General features: G+C 34.6%; 5 protein-coding genes across 5 annotated transcripts; 2 read left to right on the top strand and 3 right to left on the bottom strand.

Moving 5' to 3' along the window:
• Positions 1–130: 130 nt before the first annotated feature.
• Positions 131–5,306, bottom strand: PPL_00858 (pectin lyase-like family protein; the record flags this gene model as incomplete). Its single annotated transcript, XM_020571878.1, has 3 exons — positions 131–4,570; positions 4,864–5,014; positions 5,113–5,306. The coding sequence occupies 3 exons, from the start codon at positions 5,304–5,306 to the stop codon at positions 131–133; spliced, it is 4,785 nt and encodes a 1,594-aa protein (XP_020437736.1).
• Positions 5,307–5,454: 148 nt separating this feature from the next.
• Positions 5,455–6,190, bottom strand: PPL_00857 (uncharacterized protein; the record flags this gene model as incomplete). Its single annotated transcript, XM_020571877.1, has 3 exons — positions 5,455–5,530; positions 5,837–5,865; positions 6,137–6,190. 3 exons carry the CDS (start codon positions 6,188–6,190, stop codon positions 5,455–5,457), a joined length of 159 nt encoding a protein of 52 aa, XP_020437735.1.
• A 642-nt stretch (positions 6,191–6,832) lies between these two features.
• On the top strand, positions 6,833–8,562 carry PPL_00856 (uncharacterized protein; the record flags this gene model as incomplete). The annotated part of the gene is made up of 6 exons (XM_020571876.1): positions 6,833–6,851; positions 7,364–7,409; positions 7,702–7,814; positions 7,931–8,010; positions 8,102–8,427; positions 8,493–8,562. 6 exons carry the CDS (start codon positions 6,833–6,835, stop codon positions 8,560–8,562), a joined length of 654 nt encoding a protein of 217 aa, XP_020437734.1.
• An 88-nt stretch (positions 8,563–8,650) lies between these two features.
• Positions 8,651–9,779, top strand: fslC (G-protein-coupled receptor family protein; the record flags this gene model as incomplete). The annotated part of the gene is made up of 4 exons (XM_020571875.1): positions 8,651–9,158; positions 9,180–9,199; positions 9,279–9,505; positions 9,530–9,779. 4 exons carry the CDS (start codon positions 8,651–8,653, stop codon positions 9,777–9,779), a joined length of 1,005 nt encoding a protein of 334 aa, XP_020437733.1.
• Positions 9,780–9,908: 129 nt separating this feature from the next.
• On the bottom strand, positions 9,909–18,609 carry PPL_00854 (HEPN domain-containing protein; the record flags this gene model as incomplete). The annotated part of the gene is made up of 7 exons (XM_020571874.1): positions 9,909–13,834; positions 13,972–14,564; positions 14,628–16,562; positions 16,698–17,875; positions 17,934–18,022; positions 18,431–18,451; positions 18,603–18,609. The coding sequence occupies 7 exons, from the start codon at positions 18,607–18,609 to the stop codon at positions 9,909–9,911; spliced, it is 7,749 nt and encodes a 2,582-aa protein (XP_020437732.1).
• Positions 18,610–18,680: the final 71 nt, after the last annotated feature.

Below are 18,680 nucleotides of genomic sequence, written 5' to 3'. Positions count from 1 at the left end.
TTAAAAAATGGTGGTGGTCTTTTTTAAATGATTTATTTGTTTTATATATTTAGATTTAATTTTTTTTTTACTTTTTTTTAAATAATAATAATATTTGTTGGTTTTTTGCTCATAATTATCTTTGCATTCTTTATAGTGGCAATACAATTTCTGGTTCTTTCTCGGAATTGTCATCGGATGGGGTTGCCAATGGGTCAGCTCCAAAGAGTGATGTGAAATCTTGTTTGGGTTGAGACTTGACGGGGGTACTTGATTTTGATACAAATGAATCACCAAACAATGAATCAGAGTCGAATCCCGACTTCTTTTGAGATGATGGCGAGCTTGTCGATGTACTCTTGGCGAAAATGTCTGATGAGTCGAGTCCGGCCGACGAGAAGAGTGAGTCGTCAGAGAAGAAATCTTTCTTTGATGGTGTGGCACCGGCAGTGGTGGTGGTAGATGATTCAAATGGGTTGTCGAATGGCGATGCGTTGGAGACGGCTGGTGTGGTGGTGGTGGCGGTGTTGGTAGATGATGGGGTGGTGTCGAATGGTGAGGAGTCTTCAAAGTCAAAGAACGATGATTTCTTTGGAGCTGGTTTTGGTTCCTCGAGTTTGGTGGCTGGTGTGGCCACTGGGAGTGAACTGGTGGCTTCGACTGCCTCGACTCTGTGTGAAAGTACTTGCTTGGTGTCGAGTGGCATCGACTCTTCGTCGATCTCATTGACATCGATGTCCTCTTCGTCCGACTCCAATTCTGGTGGAGTGGCAGCTGGGATCTTCTCGAATGAATTATCGGAGCTGTCGTCGTCTTGCTTTAATACAGAGGAGGTGGTGTTGGTTGATTCTGGTTCTTGTTGTTCTGGTTCTGATGGTTCAGAGGTTGGAGTTGGAACTGGAATTGGTTCATTGTCATCGATGGCTGGTGGTGCAGCGGCAGCAGTTTCCTCTTCTTCTTCCTCTTCATCTTCAACAACAACATCTTTCTCATCGTCTTCGATTGGTGGTGGAGTCGAGACTTCTGGTGTTTCAATTGGTGGTGGTACAGCACTGACAACTTCTTCTTCCTCTTCAACTTCCTCTTCCTCCTCTTCTTTCTCTTCTTCTTTCTCTTCTTCTTTCTCTTCTTCTTTCTCAACAACATTTTCTGTAGATGGAACAGCAGGTACGACTGCTGGTTCTTCAACTTTAGCTTCTACTGGTTCGACTGGCTCTGGAGCATCGTCAACTGGTGGAACGACAACTTCTTCAGTTTCCTCTTCCTCAACGTCATCCTCTTTGGTTTCGGTTGTTTGTTCCTTTTCCTTTTCCTTTTCAGCTCTCTCTTCCTCTTCCATCTCCTTTTCCAATTCGGCCAATTCTTTCTCATCAAATTCAATCTCTTCATCATCGTCATCCTCTTGGACATCATCAGTTGATTCAACTGGTGCAACTGGAGTTGGTGCTGGAGTTTCAACTGGTACTTCTACTGGAGTTTCAACTGGAGCAGCAGAAGTGACCTCTGGTACAACAGCTTCAACAGCTTCAACTTCTGGAACAACTGGTTTGATGGCTTCGGAATCTTCGGATTGCGATTCCTCTTCCTTTTCCATTTGTGCCAATTCAGCTTCGATCTCCTTGTTGATGACATCTTCATCAAAGTCTTCGTCGTCGTCGTCGTCATCATCTTCAGTTGGAGCAACAACCTTGGATGGGACGGCAACTGGCTCTTCAACCTTGACGACTTCAGCCTTCTCTTCGACGGCAGCTTCATCAGCAGCTTCGACTTCCTCTTCCTCAGCAGCTTCTTCTTCAGCTTCCTCTTCAGCTTCCTCTTCGGCTTCCTCTTCCTCTTCTTCATCTTCCTTTTCTTGTTGTTTCGATTGAATAAAGTCCATTGTGGTCTTCTTGATTACACCCTTGAAGGTACTCATGATATCTTCGGTGGTGTATGACTCTTCCTCTTCAAACTCTTCGGCAATTCCAACGAATACCTTTTGCATTAAACTCTTGACTTCGACGGTCATGTCGACATTACTAGAAGTCGAGGAGGCAGCGGCGGCGACGGCAGGTGCAGCGGCAGCTTTTTCTTGTGCATCTTGAAGTTGCTTCTTGAGATCCTTGATTTGATCGGCCGACTTCTTTGTCTCCTTGCTGACAGACTCGAGTTTCAACGAGAGTTCCTCCTTCTCTTGGACAATCTTATCGAGTGCGTCGTCGGCAGACGATGTGTTGATACCCTCTTGGAATCCCTTTTCATAGGATTTCTCAACGTTGGCACGCTCCTCAGTGAGTTGAGCGCTGATCGAACTGACATTTGCCTTAAGCGTATCGATATCTCTTTGCAAGTCACTGACAATCTTACGTTCGTTCGACAACAACAACTCCATCGAGGTGATTTCCTCGCTCTTCTTGACCAACTGGAGTGAGAACTTGGCTTCGACTTCTTGACGGGCATTCTCAATCAAGGTGTTGACCGATCCCATTGCAGCACGCTCATTCTCAAGGGTGTCCTTGGCGGCGGTGACATCGAGATTCAGCGCAGAGATCTTCTCCTCGAAACGCTTCTTCTGACGGAGCATATCGACCTTGAGCTTCTTGATTTGCTCCTCGGTTGCCTTCTCGGCTTGTTGGAGTGAGTCCTGTGAGTCTTTGAGTTCGTCCTCGAGCGATCCGATACGGTCTTGATCTTGCTTACGCAAGCTTCTCTCGTTGAGGAGCATCTTGTTGAGCGAACGCAACTTGGCGGCTTGCTCTTTGTCGGCGGCACGTGCTGCCTCTTGGTCGGCGGCGTTCTTGGCCATCTCCTCTTTGGTCGAGTGGAGCTCGTCGTTTAGAGTCTTGTACTCACGCTTCAAAGTGGTGATTTGACTCTGGGCCTTGTGCAACTCCATCTCCTTCTCGGCTTTCTCCTCCTCGATCTGTGACTTCTCACGTTGCAACTGAACGACTTGCTTTCTGGCTTGTTGGACATTGTCCGAGAATGCGTCGTTTCTCGACTCCAACATTCTGGTGTTCTCCTCAAGGAACATCTCATTCTTCTTGTGGAGCGAAGCAATGGTTTCCTTGTAGTTGGTGAGCTTGCTCTCCTTCTCGACGTTGTCTTTGGTGAGCTTCTCGTTGTCCTCGACTATCTTGTAGAGTGTTTGGACCAAGAGCAAACCAGAGATTGGGATGTCACCTTGGACGATCGGTTGTTTCAATGTCTCGAATTTGGCGCTGACCTCGTCGAGCTTGGTGCTGAATTGATTCAAGTGAGTTTCGAGCTTAGTCTTGAATTGCTTCTCCTCGACCAAGATTTGGAGGGTTTCCGATGTGGTTTGGGTTGGAGCTGGGGGTGCCGGAGCTGGAGTTGGGGCTGGGGCTGGGGCTGGGGCTGGAGCGGCAACTGGAATTGGTTGTTGCATAACAATTGGTGAAGTTGGTGATTGTAACAATGGAACAATTGCACCTTGGTGTGGAACGATTGCACCTGGTGGATAGATTCCACCTGCAGTCGAGATGATCTGAGATGAGAATGGTTGGTTATTGAATCCACCATTGAAATTTGGTCCATATGGTGAGTTATTGAAACCTTGATTGAAACCTGGTTGATTAAAGCCTGGTTGATTAAAGTTGTTATTACCAAAGTTATTATTATTATTGAAACCATTGTTATTGTTGTTGAATCCATTGTTGTTGTTGTTATTGTTGAATCCATTATTGTTGTTACCAAAGTTGTTATTACCATTATTATTGTTGTTATTAAAGTTGTTGTTGTTGTTGTTATTATTGTTATTGTTGTAGTTGTTGTTATTTTGGTTGTTGTTGTTATTGTTTTGGTTATTGTTATTATTGTTCTGATTGTTGTTTTGGTTATTGTTGTTGTTGTTTTGATTGTTGGATTGGTTGCTGTTGTTGTTTGATGATCTTGATGAAGAATCAGAGTGTTCACTGTCGGATGGAGGTGGAGAAGTGAATCCAGTTGGAATACCCAACTTGGCGACACGTTGCATCAAATTCTTGGTCTTGTCGTTTGATTGTGGCGATGGTGATCCCTCGAACAACGCATTTGGAAGGTTGGCTTGTGGAACCTGACCGGCACCGTTCAGGTTTGGAAGTTGCTGTTGCTGTTGCTCTGGTGCACCCGATCCCTCTTTCTTCTTGGATCCGGTCAACTCGACCTCAAAGATGAGGTTGGAGTTGGGTGGAATCGACGATTGTCCATTCTTGCCATAGGCCAACTCGCTCGGGATGACCAAGATACGCTTGAGTCCCTTGACCATACCGACGACACCGGTGTCCCAACCACGAATGACCTTGCCCTCGCCCAGCACGAAACGCAGCGGATTGGCGCTGGTTGTGTTGGTGTCAAAGAGTGATCCGACCTTCTGGCCGTTGTCGAGCCAACCGGAGTACTTGATAGAGACACGATCACCGGCAGCGACACCCTTACCCTTGGTACCGGCTGGCATCGGACCGAGATCCATCTCTACAACATTCTGATAGCCATTGCTGGCACACTTTGCAATTGCAACATAAGTGGCAAACTTGATTGAATCCTCCTTTGAATTGAATGACAATGACCAATTTACACCTTGATCAGTGAAATTACCATATAATTCATTAACCTATTAAAAATTAATTAAAAAAATAAAAAATTAATTATTTGCAAAAAAATAAAAATCTATCTTTTGGTCAAAATGCAAAAAAAAAAAAAAAAAGAACAATTTGGAAATTGGTTTTGATTTTTCAGAATCAAAGACCCACCACACACTACACAATTACATATTAATGCATGACATAATAATATAATAATAATAATAAGAGTAGTGTAGTGAGTGTTGTTTGATTATTTTTTTTGATTGTTGATTATTGATGAATGATATTAATAATATATGGCATTGGTAATGTTAACACTTACGGAATAGTTAAATGATGGTGTAATAGAAGCATTGACTTGTGTATTACGGTTGCTGTCATAGATCAACAATTGGTATTTACCAGATGATCTCAATGCAACGATAGCAGATGAGAAACTACCGATTGTAACATATTTATCGGTTGCTTGATCACTATATCAATAGATTTAAGAAATAATGATTAATCATCGTTGTTATTATTATTATTATTGTATTGGTTTGACTTGTTGTCAGATGATTTGTTCTCTTACAATTTATACAAATGTACTGGAGCACCAAGAAGAATATCTTGTTTCGAGGAATTCGATGAACCTTGTTGTTTGTTGTTGCTGTAGGTAAGTGATTGATTTCCCGACATATTGTTGCTGTCTTTGAATAATGATCCTAGTTTCTGTGAGCTTGCGTTGTTTTTATTACTATATTCGTCGTCTCCTGAACCTAACATTACTTTTTTAATATTTAAGTTGCTTCTTCTACTTCTTCTTCTTCTTCTTCTCTTTTTGTTTGTTTTTTAAATTCTTTCTTTTCTTTCTGATCAGAATATATATATTGTATTATTATAATTTATATTACTATTCTAATCTATTATAAAACTAAACTAAATCTAATAATTTTACAAATCTAACTTGTTGTTGTTGTTGATGTTGTTCAAATAAATAAAAATATCTACTTTTATAAAAATAATAATTATAATATATTATAATTAATTTAAAACCACCACAGTAATTAATTTAATAATATATCCTATATAAATATATATAAAAATATATAATGTTATATATTTGATCGATTTGATTTGTTAAAAAGAAAGAATGCTGATTGGCAATGATACAACAAATAATAATATTAATAATATTAAAAAAGAAAAAGCAAAAACACAACACTAAAAAAATTAAAAAAATAAAAAAAATAATGAAAAATAAAAAAATCAAAAAACCAAAGATATCTAAGTTTTTTTTTTTTTTTTTTTCTAACTATCTTTCAGTTACTTTTTCTTGTTTTGTCTGATTGATTTATAAATCAAATAAAAAATGATTTATTTTAAATATTTATTTAATAGATAAAAAAGAATATATATTTCTTTTTGTATAAAAAAAAATAGTATAGTAATTAATCAAAAAAAAAAATAATAATAATAATAATAAATAATTGATTCAGTTGACCAAAAAAAAAAATCCTGCTCAATATGAAAAATAAAATAAATTTCCATCGACTTTTTTGAAATGAATCTGACAGGTTCGTGGGATGGTAAGACTGGCTGAGGTCCTCAAAAACATTACGACTTAAACATTGATGTAAATTTTTAAATGATTTTTGCTTTTGATTCATTTTTTTTTGATATTCGATCACCACAAGAAAATATAAATAAACCATTACCTATTCTCTTTTATTATTGAGGTTATTTACTTTTTTAATCTTGTAGATAATTTATGTGATTAAAATAAAAAATAAAAAAAAAGATGATTAAACTTGTCATTATACCAAATGCTAAATGCTAGAATCAATATAATAAACAATTTTTTAAATATTTAATATTATTTTTTTATTATTATATATAACCATGGATAGGATATCGATTCCATTTGGCTAATATTTGATGAATTGGAAGAAAGTTGAATTAATTCATTGACTTTCTTGATGATTGGTGTTAGGAATAGAGTTTTATCTGGTTGTGTTGGTGGGTATTCAAATAATAATAATTTTAATTTAAATTGAAGTGGGTTTTTACACTACTTATCATCAATAATGTAAATATTGACAGAACAAAGAAATAAACTCTTAGTTTGATTGTTTGTTGGACCATGTTGCTAGCAGTGTTTTTTTAAAGGAAGTAAAGTCTTGTGAATCATATAATATTTTTTTTTAGTCAATGTCAAAAAACAAAAAAAACAAAAGTTAATAATAATAATAAAACGAACCTACTACAATGAATGATTCATTTCTTAAGTTTTATTAAATATGTGAGTTCAAATGGATACAAAATCTACGGGTATTTGAGTGAAGCTCGAAGTGTCGGTAATTTTAGTAAAACACCCTGTTGTGTTATGAGGAGTTCACATTCGTCCCTATTAATGTTTACGCATAAAGGAATTTGAGAGCAATAAAATAAAAGCTTATCTACAAGGCTTATCATCTACAAAGATGATCTACTTTGGACTTTCGGACTGAACAAAAAGATGTCGTTCTAAATAAAACCTCTAAAAACTTTAAACCCTTAAGCTTAATAATAACAGTTTTATTTAAAATCCGACCATCGAATCTAAAAAAAAAAAAGAAAAAACACTTTAAACAATTGATCAAAAAAAAAACAAAAAATGAAAAAATCCAAAAAAAATCTAGACCTCCTTTACAAAATTTAAAATAGATATTATTGTAATGGGATTGAACGCATTAAAAAATTTAAAATTAAGATTCTATTTCGCCCATTATTTTATTATTCTTTACAAAAAAAAAAAAAAATCAAAAATGTCAACAATAAAGATATTTTATTTCTCTTTATAGTTGGTAGATTCAATGAATCTATCGGCTTTAAATTGAAAATATCTTTGTAAATGAATCTTGATAGATATCTTTTGTTCAAGTTGATATTGATATTTCAATGGACACACACTTCTTGTAGGGGACAATCTGATTAAGTTTATTGTTGGCCTTTATTTCTTAAAAAGAGTTTAGTTTACTTTTTTTTTTATTTTCTCATTTACAAAATAATTAGAATCTTTTAAATCAATCAAAGAAAAATAAAATAAATAAAATAATAATAATAGAATGATATATATGATATTAAATAATAAACAATCAGCTTTTTTTATATTTCTACTATTAATTTATTATTTCAATAGAGTAGATGGACAACAACAACCAATTCTAAAACCTGATCCAACAGGTTCATGCTCTCCTTTTATAGGAGATCCACAGGGTAGAGATATTTGTAATAACAATTTAATCAATCCAGGTAAGAAAGAAGAAAGAAATGTTTAATTTACGAGAATATTTCGACTAAACTAATAACACCTGTTCCTACAGATTCAATATATTCAACACCAACAAACACACAGAGTAAAAAATTAGATGATATTTCATCAACGGCATTCATGTTGAATGCAATCGGTTGTTTAACAGATCAAGCACAAAAAGGTTTATGTGCAAAGGTACAAAAAAAAAAAGAGAGCTTTAGAATTATTTTTAATACCAAATTTTTATTAATTTTTTTCTCATTGTTTGTTGTATATTGTTTATTAGTTTTTAGGAGAATGTGTAACCCCAACAGAATCTCTAACAAAATCAATAGTTTTAGAATCACAATTATGTAAAGCAGCATGTATTAATTTAACAAATACATGTAATAATCCTTTAGTAGGAGCATATGTAAATTGCTCTGACTCTAGTCAATATCCAGATAACTACACATTATACGATTTATCGGAATACGGAGGAAGCAGTTCATATCGTGTCGAGTGCACAAATTCACTGTTATTTTCCAATGGAAGTAGGAATACCAATCAATATTGTCCATTCCCTTTGTTTCATGTCAATCGTTCAGATCCTCACTATTCAAAAGATAACGGGTAAGTCTATTATTAAATACACTGACAACTTTTGATTCAACTAATATCTATTTTCTATTCTGTAGTTTTACATTTGTAGGAGAAACTAGTTGTGTAGTACCTTGTCCTGTACCAATTTATACGTTTGTATTATAAATTTTGCCTACCATGGTTATCGTTTATAAAACTAATTTACAAACTTTAATTCATTTTTAGAAATCATACTTGGAATGGAATTTATAAAATGTCAACTATTATGTCTTCCATATCATTCGCTTGTGTATCTTTTAATGTTTTTACATTTGGTATTCTAAGCAGGGACTACAACAAGTTTACCGTATCGCTGATATTCTTTTCAGTTTCGATTTGGGTAATGAATCTGGTCGATATTATTTATTCAGGTGTTGGTCATCTGAAAATCTTTTGTCCAGAGCCAGGAAGGTATGCTCAGCAATATGATGCGGCATGTGCAGTGACAGGATCGATTTTCCATCTTGGTGTGGTTGGTGCTCTATTATATTGGGTTACCATGTCCATTCAATTATGGGCATCGATAAAGAGAATCAAAATCAAAATGTTATCACCAAGAGCTACAATTATTATCAACTCTGCTCTCCAAATAATTCTTTTAATTATTCCACTCTCTATCAAATCAGTCAAGGCTGGTGGTGGTGCAGTTAGTTGTTGGGTCAGTGGAAAATGGATTCAAAACGGTGTATTTTGGTTCCCTGTTTCATTGGCTTTGGCAATTGGTACATTCTTTATTTTATTAGTAATTAAAGAGATTTATACTGTAAGTATTATTTCTATTGTAAAAATAATTTTTAATTCTTTTTATTCACTTTTATTTTTATTTATTTTCTTTTATAAAGATTGTAACAAATATACATCATGATAATAGGTTCCTTAAATTACAGATTAAACCATTCCTTTGTGTATTGCTCATTTTCGGATCATTTATCTACACTCTTGCAACTCATTTCTATTTTGAAGTTAGAGATGATGAATATAATGCAAATGCAGTTTTATATTTGGATTGTTTACTTTCTTCAAAGGATCCAGATTCATGTACAGTCAAAGGACCACCTTATTTAAGAATGTTTTTCTTTTACTTTTTAATTAGAATGTTTGGAATATTTGTATTCCTGCTGTATGGTCTAACCTATAAATCAAAGAAGATCTGGTTAAACTCTGCTATAGTTCAATATCCACCAATCAAATCCAAACTTTTGCAACTTGGAATTATAGGCAGTGGAAGCGGAACTAGTTCCGAAAAGAAACTACCAACAACTACAACAACTATGGATGAATCAAAGGGTAACACTGCCATGTCCTATGAAAGTGATTCCATAGAATTAAAATCATTCGATTAATAAAATTAATGTATTTTTTTTTCAATAATATTTTCTATCTTTTTAATTTAATTTTAACAATCAACAATTATCTTTTGTTTATTATGTATTTAATTTTCTAACTTAAGATATAATGAAAGTGCTGTTTATTTAAATTAAATCTTTTAATTTATGGCATAAAATTAATGCTTTTTTGATGGCATCTTCCGATTGATTTTCATTGTAGTTCTTAAAAGGCGCAGTTGTATCATAGCCGTTGGGGGAGGGATATCTTGTTGAAATATAGAATCTTTCGAAAATGCGAGCATCACTACAATCTATATCTTCTTTGATTTGATAGTAGTTGATTTTGTGACTGTGCAAGTCAAAGTAGATTCCATGTTTGTGACAATATGCTTTGAAAAGTTTTTCAACACATTGTTGAGCATGGAAACAGGCGGAAGAGTAGAATCCACCCAGATGGCAATGTCTTGCCACTTCTAAATCGTGAGCTGATTGTTCTTTAAAAATCAATGAATACCCATCGTTTGGTTCGCTCGATGAGTATTTAGATTTTTGAAGAGTGTAAACAGAGGTCTTTAGAATGTTGATTTTTGCACGATGAATGACGAGTTGATTTTCATTTACTGTTGGTGATATTATTGTAATTCCAAGTTGTTTTGCAAAATCTTTGATTCTATTACATTCGAAACCATCACCAAAACTAATTCTTACTTCATCATAGAGTTGTTGTACTGCTTGATGATCCATCGTTATCTTGCTGACATCGGTGGTACCTTCTTTAAAGAGATGGACCAAAGGAGCTGAGACCGATTCTTCATCATCATCCAAACTGATAAAGTAGAATCGAAGTTCAGAGTATTCATCTATACTGTCTTCATTCATTTGGATGATGGTGGCAGGGTTATAAGAAATATTATCGGATGAGTAATAAACTTTTTCACCAGATGAATAGATATGGAATGGATTGATATCATAAACTAGATCTTTGTGTGTCCGAAGTTCAGTATAGAGGTGCATAGAATTGATATCGAAAATCAAAGCAATGAAGCCCAAATAATGGAAAGAATCAAAGAATTCACTTTGAATGTAGAGTGAATTGTTCTCCTTATCATAGATATATTCTGATCCATGTGCTTCTTTGGTAACATCAGTGTTGTTATTGACCAATGTGAATTTACTGACCAATTTGCCTTTGTACAGTTTGAGATCTTGTAGGAGTTTAATGATTTTGCTGTTTCTGGAATTGCTTTTAACTTTTTCTATGATATCTTCGTCATGGAAGTCGACAAATGTAGATGAAGAAACATTTTCAACCTTGGACAATTCCTGGTTGAGAGATTCCTTAACCAAGTCTGAGAGAGTAAATATCTTTATATATGTTTTATGTCTCTCAAGCTCAGGATGTACTTGGAAAAGTTTGTTGGTGATTTGACATCTATCAAGTAAGGAAGCAGATTGACCATGTGGGCGAGAATAGACCAATGAATGTGATTGAAGAATACAGGATTTATCTATCAGTGCTGGTGGTGAAGCCTTTTGAAGATGTAGCAAAAGTGTGATTACCGTTTGAATGGAATCTTCACCTATGACTTTAGAGGTCATTGATGAAATTTTACAAACAATCTTTTCATCATTGATACCAGTGAATCCTAAACCTTCTAAAATAGAGCCGTATTGTTTGATTGAGCTTTGAATAGAGAGAAAGAATGGAGACAGATTTTCCTTTGTCAAAATGATATCTTTGATTGGAACCAATTGTGATTGAATTGGAAACAATGTTGAATCTGGTAATGGTTTCTGGATGGAATGCCATTGACTACCAAGATATCCTATTGCCTTAGTTACCAGCGATTCAAAATCAATCATATTGTAATCATCCCATTTATGTGAATTCAAAAGTAGATTCTTGAGATGGATTTCAACGGTAACCAAATTTAAAGTGGGAGAAAATTCAAGATTTGGATATAGTCTGGTTGGCAAGACTGTGAATGTATATTCTTCATGAGAAGGATCCGAAGACTTTGATATTGCGGCAAATGGTTGATTGACTGCTCCAATTCTGTTGATTTGGACACAAGGAATGACTGGAAGATCTTTAATTGATTCGAAGATATTGAAAACATCTATTTTTGTTAGAGTCGATGTGGTTGTCATAAATTTGTATAGCTTTTCAAACATGTTGGCATCAGGATCATTCGATAGTGTTTCGAATTGCCGTATGATAATCTTGGTATTTAAAGTACTCTTGAGACCCAATTTTGAGAGGATCATTTGATAATTATTTTCATTAAAGATTGGTGGAAGATGATACTTTGGTTGAATAAGTTTGAGTACTTCTTCATTGTAATATTTCGATACCAAGTTAAACTTCACGACAGAGTTTCCATCATTTCCAAGAACTGGGATGAGCTCAAGTTGTTTGAGTTTATCAATATTGTATTGGCTAAATTCTCCCCAGTGTTGAACCAATGAAGAAAGTATTGGAATACAATCTTCGTATGTTTTGTATGATTTGAGTTTGGGAATGAGGTGTTGAATAAAGAATTCTGGGAATTGTATTTCCAGACCATAAATTGGGGTGTGCTTCTCAAGTAGTGAATTATCTGTAAATCGATGATGAATGAATAGATCTGCATCTTGGAGCAGTGTGAAATATTCAGAATTGTATATGAGTTTGCTGGATTTATAGTCGAACTTCATAGCGGTAAGTTCGGATTCGAGAAGCATAAATGGAGTATCTAAGAGTGATCGAACATATTTAGCCAGTGTAAAGATGTTTTCCTTACATGAGAGTGAAGGTCTTGGTGGATTAGACAATAAATAGCTGATTTCCGTAACTTTTTTATAGAATTTAGCCACATTTGATTCGTTAAATTGGATGGGTGCCACATCTTTCGGCAACATTTCAAATACTTCTTCGGGAAGCAGTACTAAAGGACATTTGTCTTGTAAAAGCAGTTTTATGATATTTAAATCATCTAAAGGTTCTTTATATTCCGATTTGATTACCAACGAAGATTTGTCAAATGATTTCCATAGGTATGAGAGACCACCAAAATCATTTGAGTAGATGTTGGAAAAAACAGAGTATTTCGATACGTTCTGGTAGAAATACTCAGTTATTCTATTCCAAAGAGTAGCTTTTGAATGAGGGAATAGTGAATAGAAATTGTTGATCTTTGATCCAATAAAGTGATTCTTGAATTCAATGTTGTTCAAAAGGTTGAGATATAGAGGACAGAGTATCTCAGTAACAATCGAAATGTTCCACAATGACTTTTCTTTCTCTGAATCCGGTTTGTAGTCGTCGAGTTTGTAGTTGTTCTCGAGAGAGTTGAAAACATCTTGTCTCGCTGAGTTCAAAATGAAACTACCATTGACCATCACAGGTAACTCGGTGGATTTCGGCAATGGTAAATATGTGAAAGGAACACCTATAATCTCTTTATCCATACATATCGCAATACTACCCAATGGAATTGATTTCTGATGAAGTTTCTCGTAGATCTTGAAGAGATTACTCGATTGTTCAGCACCGATCTTCCATCCAACAAACCATTTGTTAGTAACAGTTCCATTGGTAATGATATCCATAAAGTATGATTTCGGAATTTCTTTATTTTCCCAATTGAAATTTTCAATATCATTAAAAAGATTGATTGGATTGTATCCACCAGTTACTCTTCTCTCAACTGAATAAAGAGTCTTTGCTTGATTGGAATTATCATCTTCAATGACAGAGAATGTGATCTTCTTGAGGTTGCGTTGGAAAAGTAAACAATTCTCTGCACTCGATTGGTACATATTGAATGTCTCGTTGATTTTTTCCATAGTCCATATATTAGAAGAGAGCTCAGATGCAGATTTTCTGAGTGGAAGACGAATGATGGTGTGTTCGAATTCCTTGTCAAGCGAAAGATTGAAGTTTGGATAGTTTAATGGTTTGAAAGTGTCGACAAGTTGATCACGAATTGAGAATTCGTATGAACGACCAGCACTCTGCTCTACTGAAAAATGAGATTTCAGAGGATCAAAGATGAACAATGAATCTCGTGTGATTATCGAAGGAACATCTGTAATATTGTAGACACAATTGAAACCGATTCCATAGTGACCAATCTTTGAATAGTTGTTCTTCTTATAGGAGTCACCAAGTGATTGGATATTCTGGATATCGAGGTCGGTGAACTTGGAATCATTGAAAATGTACACAGTGATGGCTCGAGATAATTTCCAAAGTTCTTTGGTAGCTCTGGATCGAGATCGTCGGTGATTGTGTATCTTCTCTTGTCCAAACAAATCTCGAGAACAGTTGCTTTACTATCTTCGGCATTCTGAACGACTTCCTTTAATAAAGATTCCACCTTGTAATCTTCATTAATGCTTTTCAAACGAGTAACCAGTTTTTCAAATTGACCAAACTCTGATCCAAGAATGGTTTTACCTCGTTTGATGGCATCCGTCGATGATTTGATTCCCAACTTTCGGGCAAAGTTAAGTGACAAATCTCTGTGAAGAATTGAGAGTGATTGAAGTGATTGATGTACATCGTCAGTTTCTGAGAAAATAATTTTTTCAATCTCCACAAGTTTCAAGCTTGTACATGGAAGATAGATCTTTCCTGGTTCCTGTGGTACTGGTTGTTTTGCCAATTCATTAGCAACTTTGATTGCAATTGAAAGATCTTCATCCGAAAGAGGCAATCCCTTGGATTTAGAAAACAAAATTTCCAAAACAGCTGAATATTGTCTAAAAGTAGGATTCATCGGGATTTTGACCTTTTCATAGAGAGGAGTGAACTCTCTAAGTTGATTTGGAATTTTGAAAATATAAGGATCAATCGAAGTACCATTGACAAAAACTAACTTTGGTGATACGAATTTCGATCCACACCAAATCCAATCAAGTTTACTTGAAATGAGTGATTTAATATCTTCTTGGTCATTGAAAAATTTATAGATCTTTTTTACTATTGTAGTCATTGATTCTTTATCTTCATCATTCGATGATGTTGTTTGAGATTGTTCGATAAGATATCCAAGATGACTGATTACTGTTTCTATCTTTAGAGTTGGTAGATACTTTTGTAGTGATGCAAGTGATTTCGTATCGATATCTCCAATTGTACATTGACTGTAGCACAGTTCTTCAACAGAATCTATGTAACATTGATTAATTGAAACATATTTTGTCTCACTTTTGTACGATATTGAACCAATATTAATTGACTGTTTAACAGGAATAAATGGAATTGATATTGCGTTATGATCAACCAGATTCATATTTTGATTCATAAAGCTAATAATTTCATTGAATGCTGAATTGAATGATTCCTTTGGTAAATTTTGCAGATTATTTAGACAATCACTTGTAAGATTATGATCTGAGCTGACACCTTTACCAGGATAAATAGAATACACTCCTATTGATCTCCATTTATCTATTAAATCACTCGTCGTCAATTGTTGTACAATGACCTTGCTTGATCCTTCTTGAGTATACTTTAAGAGTGATACTCTCTCTGGTGTTGATAGAATGAATACTTGGTTCAATCTTGACAATGTACCACCAGAGTTTGGTACCCATTCCTGCTTCTGAATGAATGGTTTTGTTTTGAAATATTCAACATTCCTTAGAACCAATTTAACAATTGAGAATTGTTCATCTTGTTTGTATAAATTGATATATGGCAATATATTGTTGAGCAACATGGAATTCTGATCGTTCAGATTGGTAGGCCATTTCTGTAGATTGTTCCTATCTTCCTCAAAGATGACATACTTCTGACCTCTACAGTACTTTGTAATATCTTTCCAAATGGTGCAAGTAGTTTTGGTATTGATGTAACTGAATTCACCAATTGAAGTATTAAAGATTGGAAGTGCAAAGATAGCTGTTGATTGTTTTAGATTTCTAGGACCAGAGAGAAGATACTTTCGAACTAAATTCTTGTCTTCCGATGACAAGGATAAAACCATTGTACTAGTAATACCATTGACAAAATTTTGTTCAGAATTAACATTCTCAATGGAAAAATAGTATTTTTCCCTGGTGGACGCCTTTGCCAAGTAGAATCCAAGTTTGGAAACAATTGACTTGATTGGTTCATTAATTGTGTCAAGAATTAATTTAGGATAGCTTGGGGCTACATATGCATTGGGTGCCGATGAGGTATGTAAAGTGGTTACTGGGATACAAGCAAAATTGGGAAGTTGGAATGTTTCGAAATTACGCATGTAGTCCCAGAATACAGCGAAATTAAAATCATCTGGTAAAGTTGAAAGAACAAAATTGATTCCGACCATCTCTTTAAATGATATCTCTACCATTTCAATGAATTTAGTAATATCCATTGTCGAAACATGATAGTATTTGGAGAGTGACATGATTTTATCAGTGAATGGCAACATCCTTTCGAAATCAAATAGTGAATCTGGGTTTCGGCTTGACAAGATGGTGAACTGACTCTTGTCGGTAAAATACATTTTTGGGTGACGTAAATGTTTGGAAGCAATTGAACCGATTCCACCTTTAGGTAAAGGGAATACGGATAATTGATTCAAGTAGCCACCTTCAATGATCTGGTGATTCGATAGCAGATATTTGAGAACTGAACCATTGAATTCAGTGAGAGGTATTGATTTCAAAAATCGGCAAATATCCATTGGAGTGATCAAGTGGATATTACAACCTAGTTCCAACATATTTTGTAATAGTGGATTTGGAATTCGAATTGTTACTTTCGATCGTTGAATTAAAACATTGCAGATATCTTCATTGTGATCATCGGTTAGACAATAACTTTCTGACAAATGATGATACTTCAGTGTACTGATGTCTTGGAAGAGCTTACTCTCGGAAAGTCTTTGGATAGTATATGTCGACAAAACTTTATTCTTCTCAGAGGTGTACTCTTTGCTTGGAAAGAAATCATACACTGATTTCTTATCGATTAGTCCATTATCAATCATTTTTAATAGATTATGATTGTATAGTTCCGGTATGATATTGGTCAGAACATTCTCATTCCATTTAAACTCTTGGTGTTCTTCACTGTTTTCATAGTTGGAGGTGGAGAAGTGAATGTCGGTTCTGGCATCGGAGAGAACAAAGAAACCATTAAAATGGAATGGAATATTGAAACGTTGTGATCCAATCGGAAGAAATGTGAATGGTATACCTTGGAATGACTTGGTTTGTTGTGGTGTCAGACCTAAAGGAACAGCAACGCCACCCCATGGAATGAGTTTGGTTGTGATATTGTTCATTCTCAAAGTCTGTAAGCCCTTCTTCACCAGTCCTTGAGTGATACAATATGACATACTGGAAGTACCATAGACTGCACTCTCATACTTGAGATCCATTGTGAATGTTCCCACTGGCAGATCGGTTCTTCTCTTGATGATATCAATGAAATTATGAATATTATATTCTTCCATTGTATCGGCGATTCTCGATATATAATCATGAACAAGTGTTCGTTCGCCTTCAATAGATGATGCATTAGATATAGACACTCTAAATAGAAGTTTGTTATCATCGTAAACTTCTACATCTAGAATATTCTTGAGGAACAGTAACAGTTCATGTAGCTGTTGAATGAATTCGTTAAAGATTAGCTGAAAATCTGCATCCGTGATTGGATATAGTTTGATCTTACTGCCAACTCTACGAATTGGTAATCTGATGATGGTACCATTGAACTGATTGGTCATGTCACAACCGAATTGTTTGAAAGGTTCTGCTTGATCAGGATAATCGGCACTGATCGAATTCTCGACGAAATCGAAATGTAATCCCTTTTCCGATACCAAACCAAGAGGGTCTTGGATGAGCATTTGCGTGTCTGAAACGACAGTTAGGATGTCCGATACATGGTAGACAGAGTTGATACCCAAACCAAACTTTCCAACCGATTTAAGATCCATCTCTTTCGATCCACTTCCCAAACTTTTGATTCCCTCCCAGTCTTTCTCCTTAAAGATCGAATCATTGTAGATCAGAAGTGATGGTCCTTGCATCTGTTTCATATTCTCACCAAGCAGACTCTCAGTACCGTATGATCTCCGATCAAACTTGATTATAACTTTAGAAGCACCTGCATCATCAGCATTCTTTTGATAATATCATTAATTAGTATCTTTTGTTTTTATATTTAAATATTAAACTTACTTGTAATAACTCTTTTAATATTGTAGATTCATGATATTTTTTGAGAATACCATTGATACGTTTATAGTAAGGTTCGACAGCATTACCATCTTTGAATTTAAATAGCGCCATTGAAGACTAACCTAATATGATGAATAAATTTAACTTTAGTAAACAATATTTTAAGATATAAAAAAATATGAATAACATTTACCTGTTTAGATATATTAATTATATCTATGAATTTGATGATATATTGTTTTAAAATTAATGAATCTTCATTGATTACTAAATCAATAGTACTATTGATTTAGTTGCTAATAAAAAAAATACATTTTAATCTAAATCTACAGTGTGATGATTTAGATCTACCACAAAAGGATATAGGAATCGAACTTATTTCAATTATTTGATTGGTCTACAATTTTTATTCATTTCTTTATGTTTTTGTGAAGTTGTGTTTTTTTTTTTTTGCAAAAGAAATGAAAAACAAATGTTGGGTATAAAATGAAAGGTACCTAAACTCACATCATGCCCTACTTTTTAGTATAAAAACTATCCTAAAGATATTAAACTTTTCATTTCTTTTTCACCAAAGTTAAACATTATCAAAGGTTTAAAAAGTGGTTAAATTTTTGATTCATCAATCAGAACTTAAAATTGCACTTTTTTGAATCAAACTTGACACACAAAACATTGTTTTAGAAAAAGAAAAAAATATCTCTTTTCTAAAGCAGTGCACTTTTATTTATTTGATTTTTTTATTTT

This window comes from Heterostelium album (genome assembly GCF_000004825.1).
Source record: "Heterostelium album PN500 unplaced genomic scaffold PPL_contig1, whole genome shotgun sequence".
Taxonomy (NCBI): domain Eukaryota; phylum Evosea; class Eumycetozoa; order Acytosteliales; family Acytosteliaceae; genus Heterostelium; species Heterostelium album.
The sequence above is the reverse complement of the archived record's forward strand: the minus strand, read 5'-3'. Positions and strand labels throughout refer to the sequence as shown.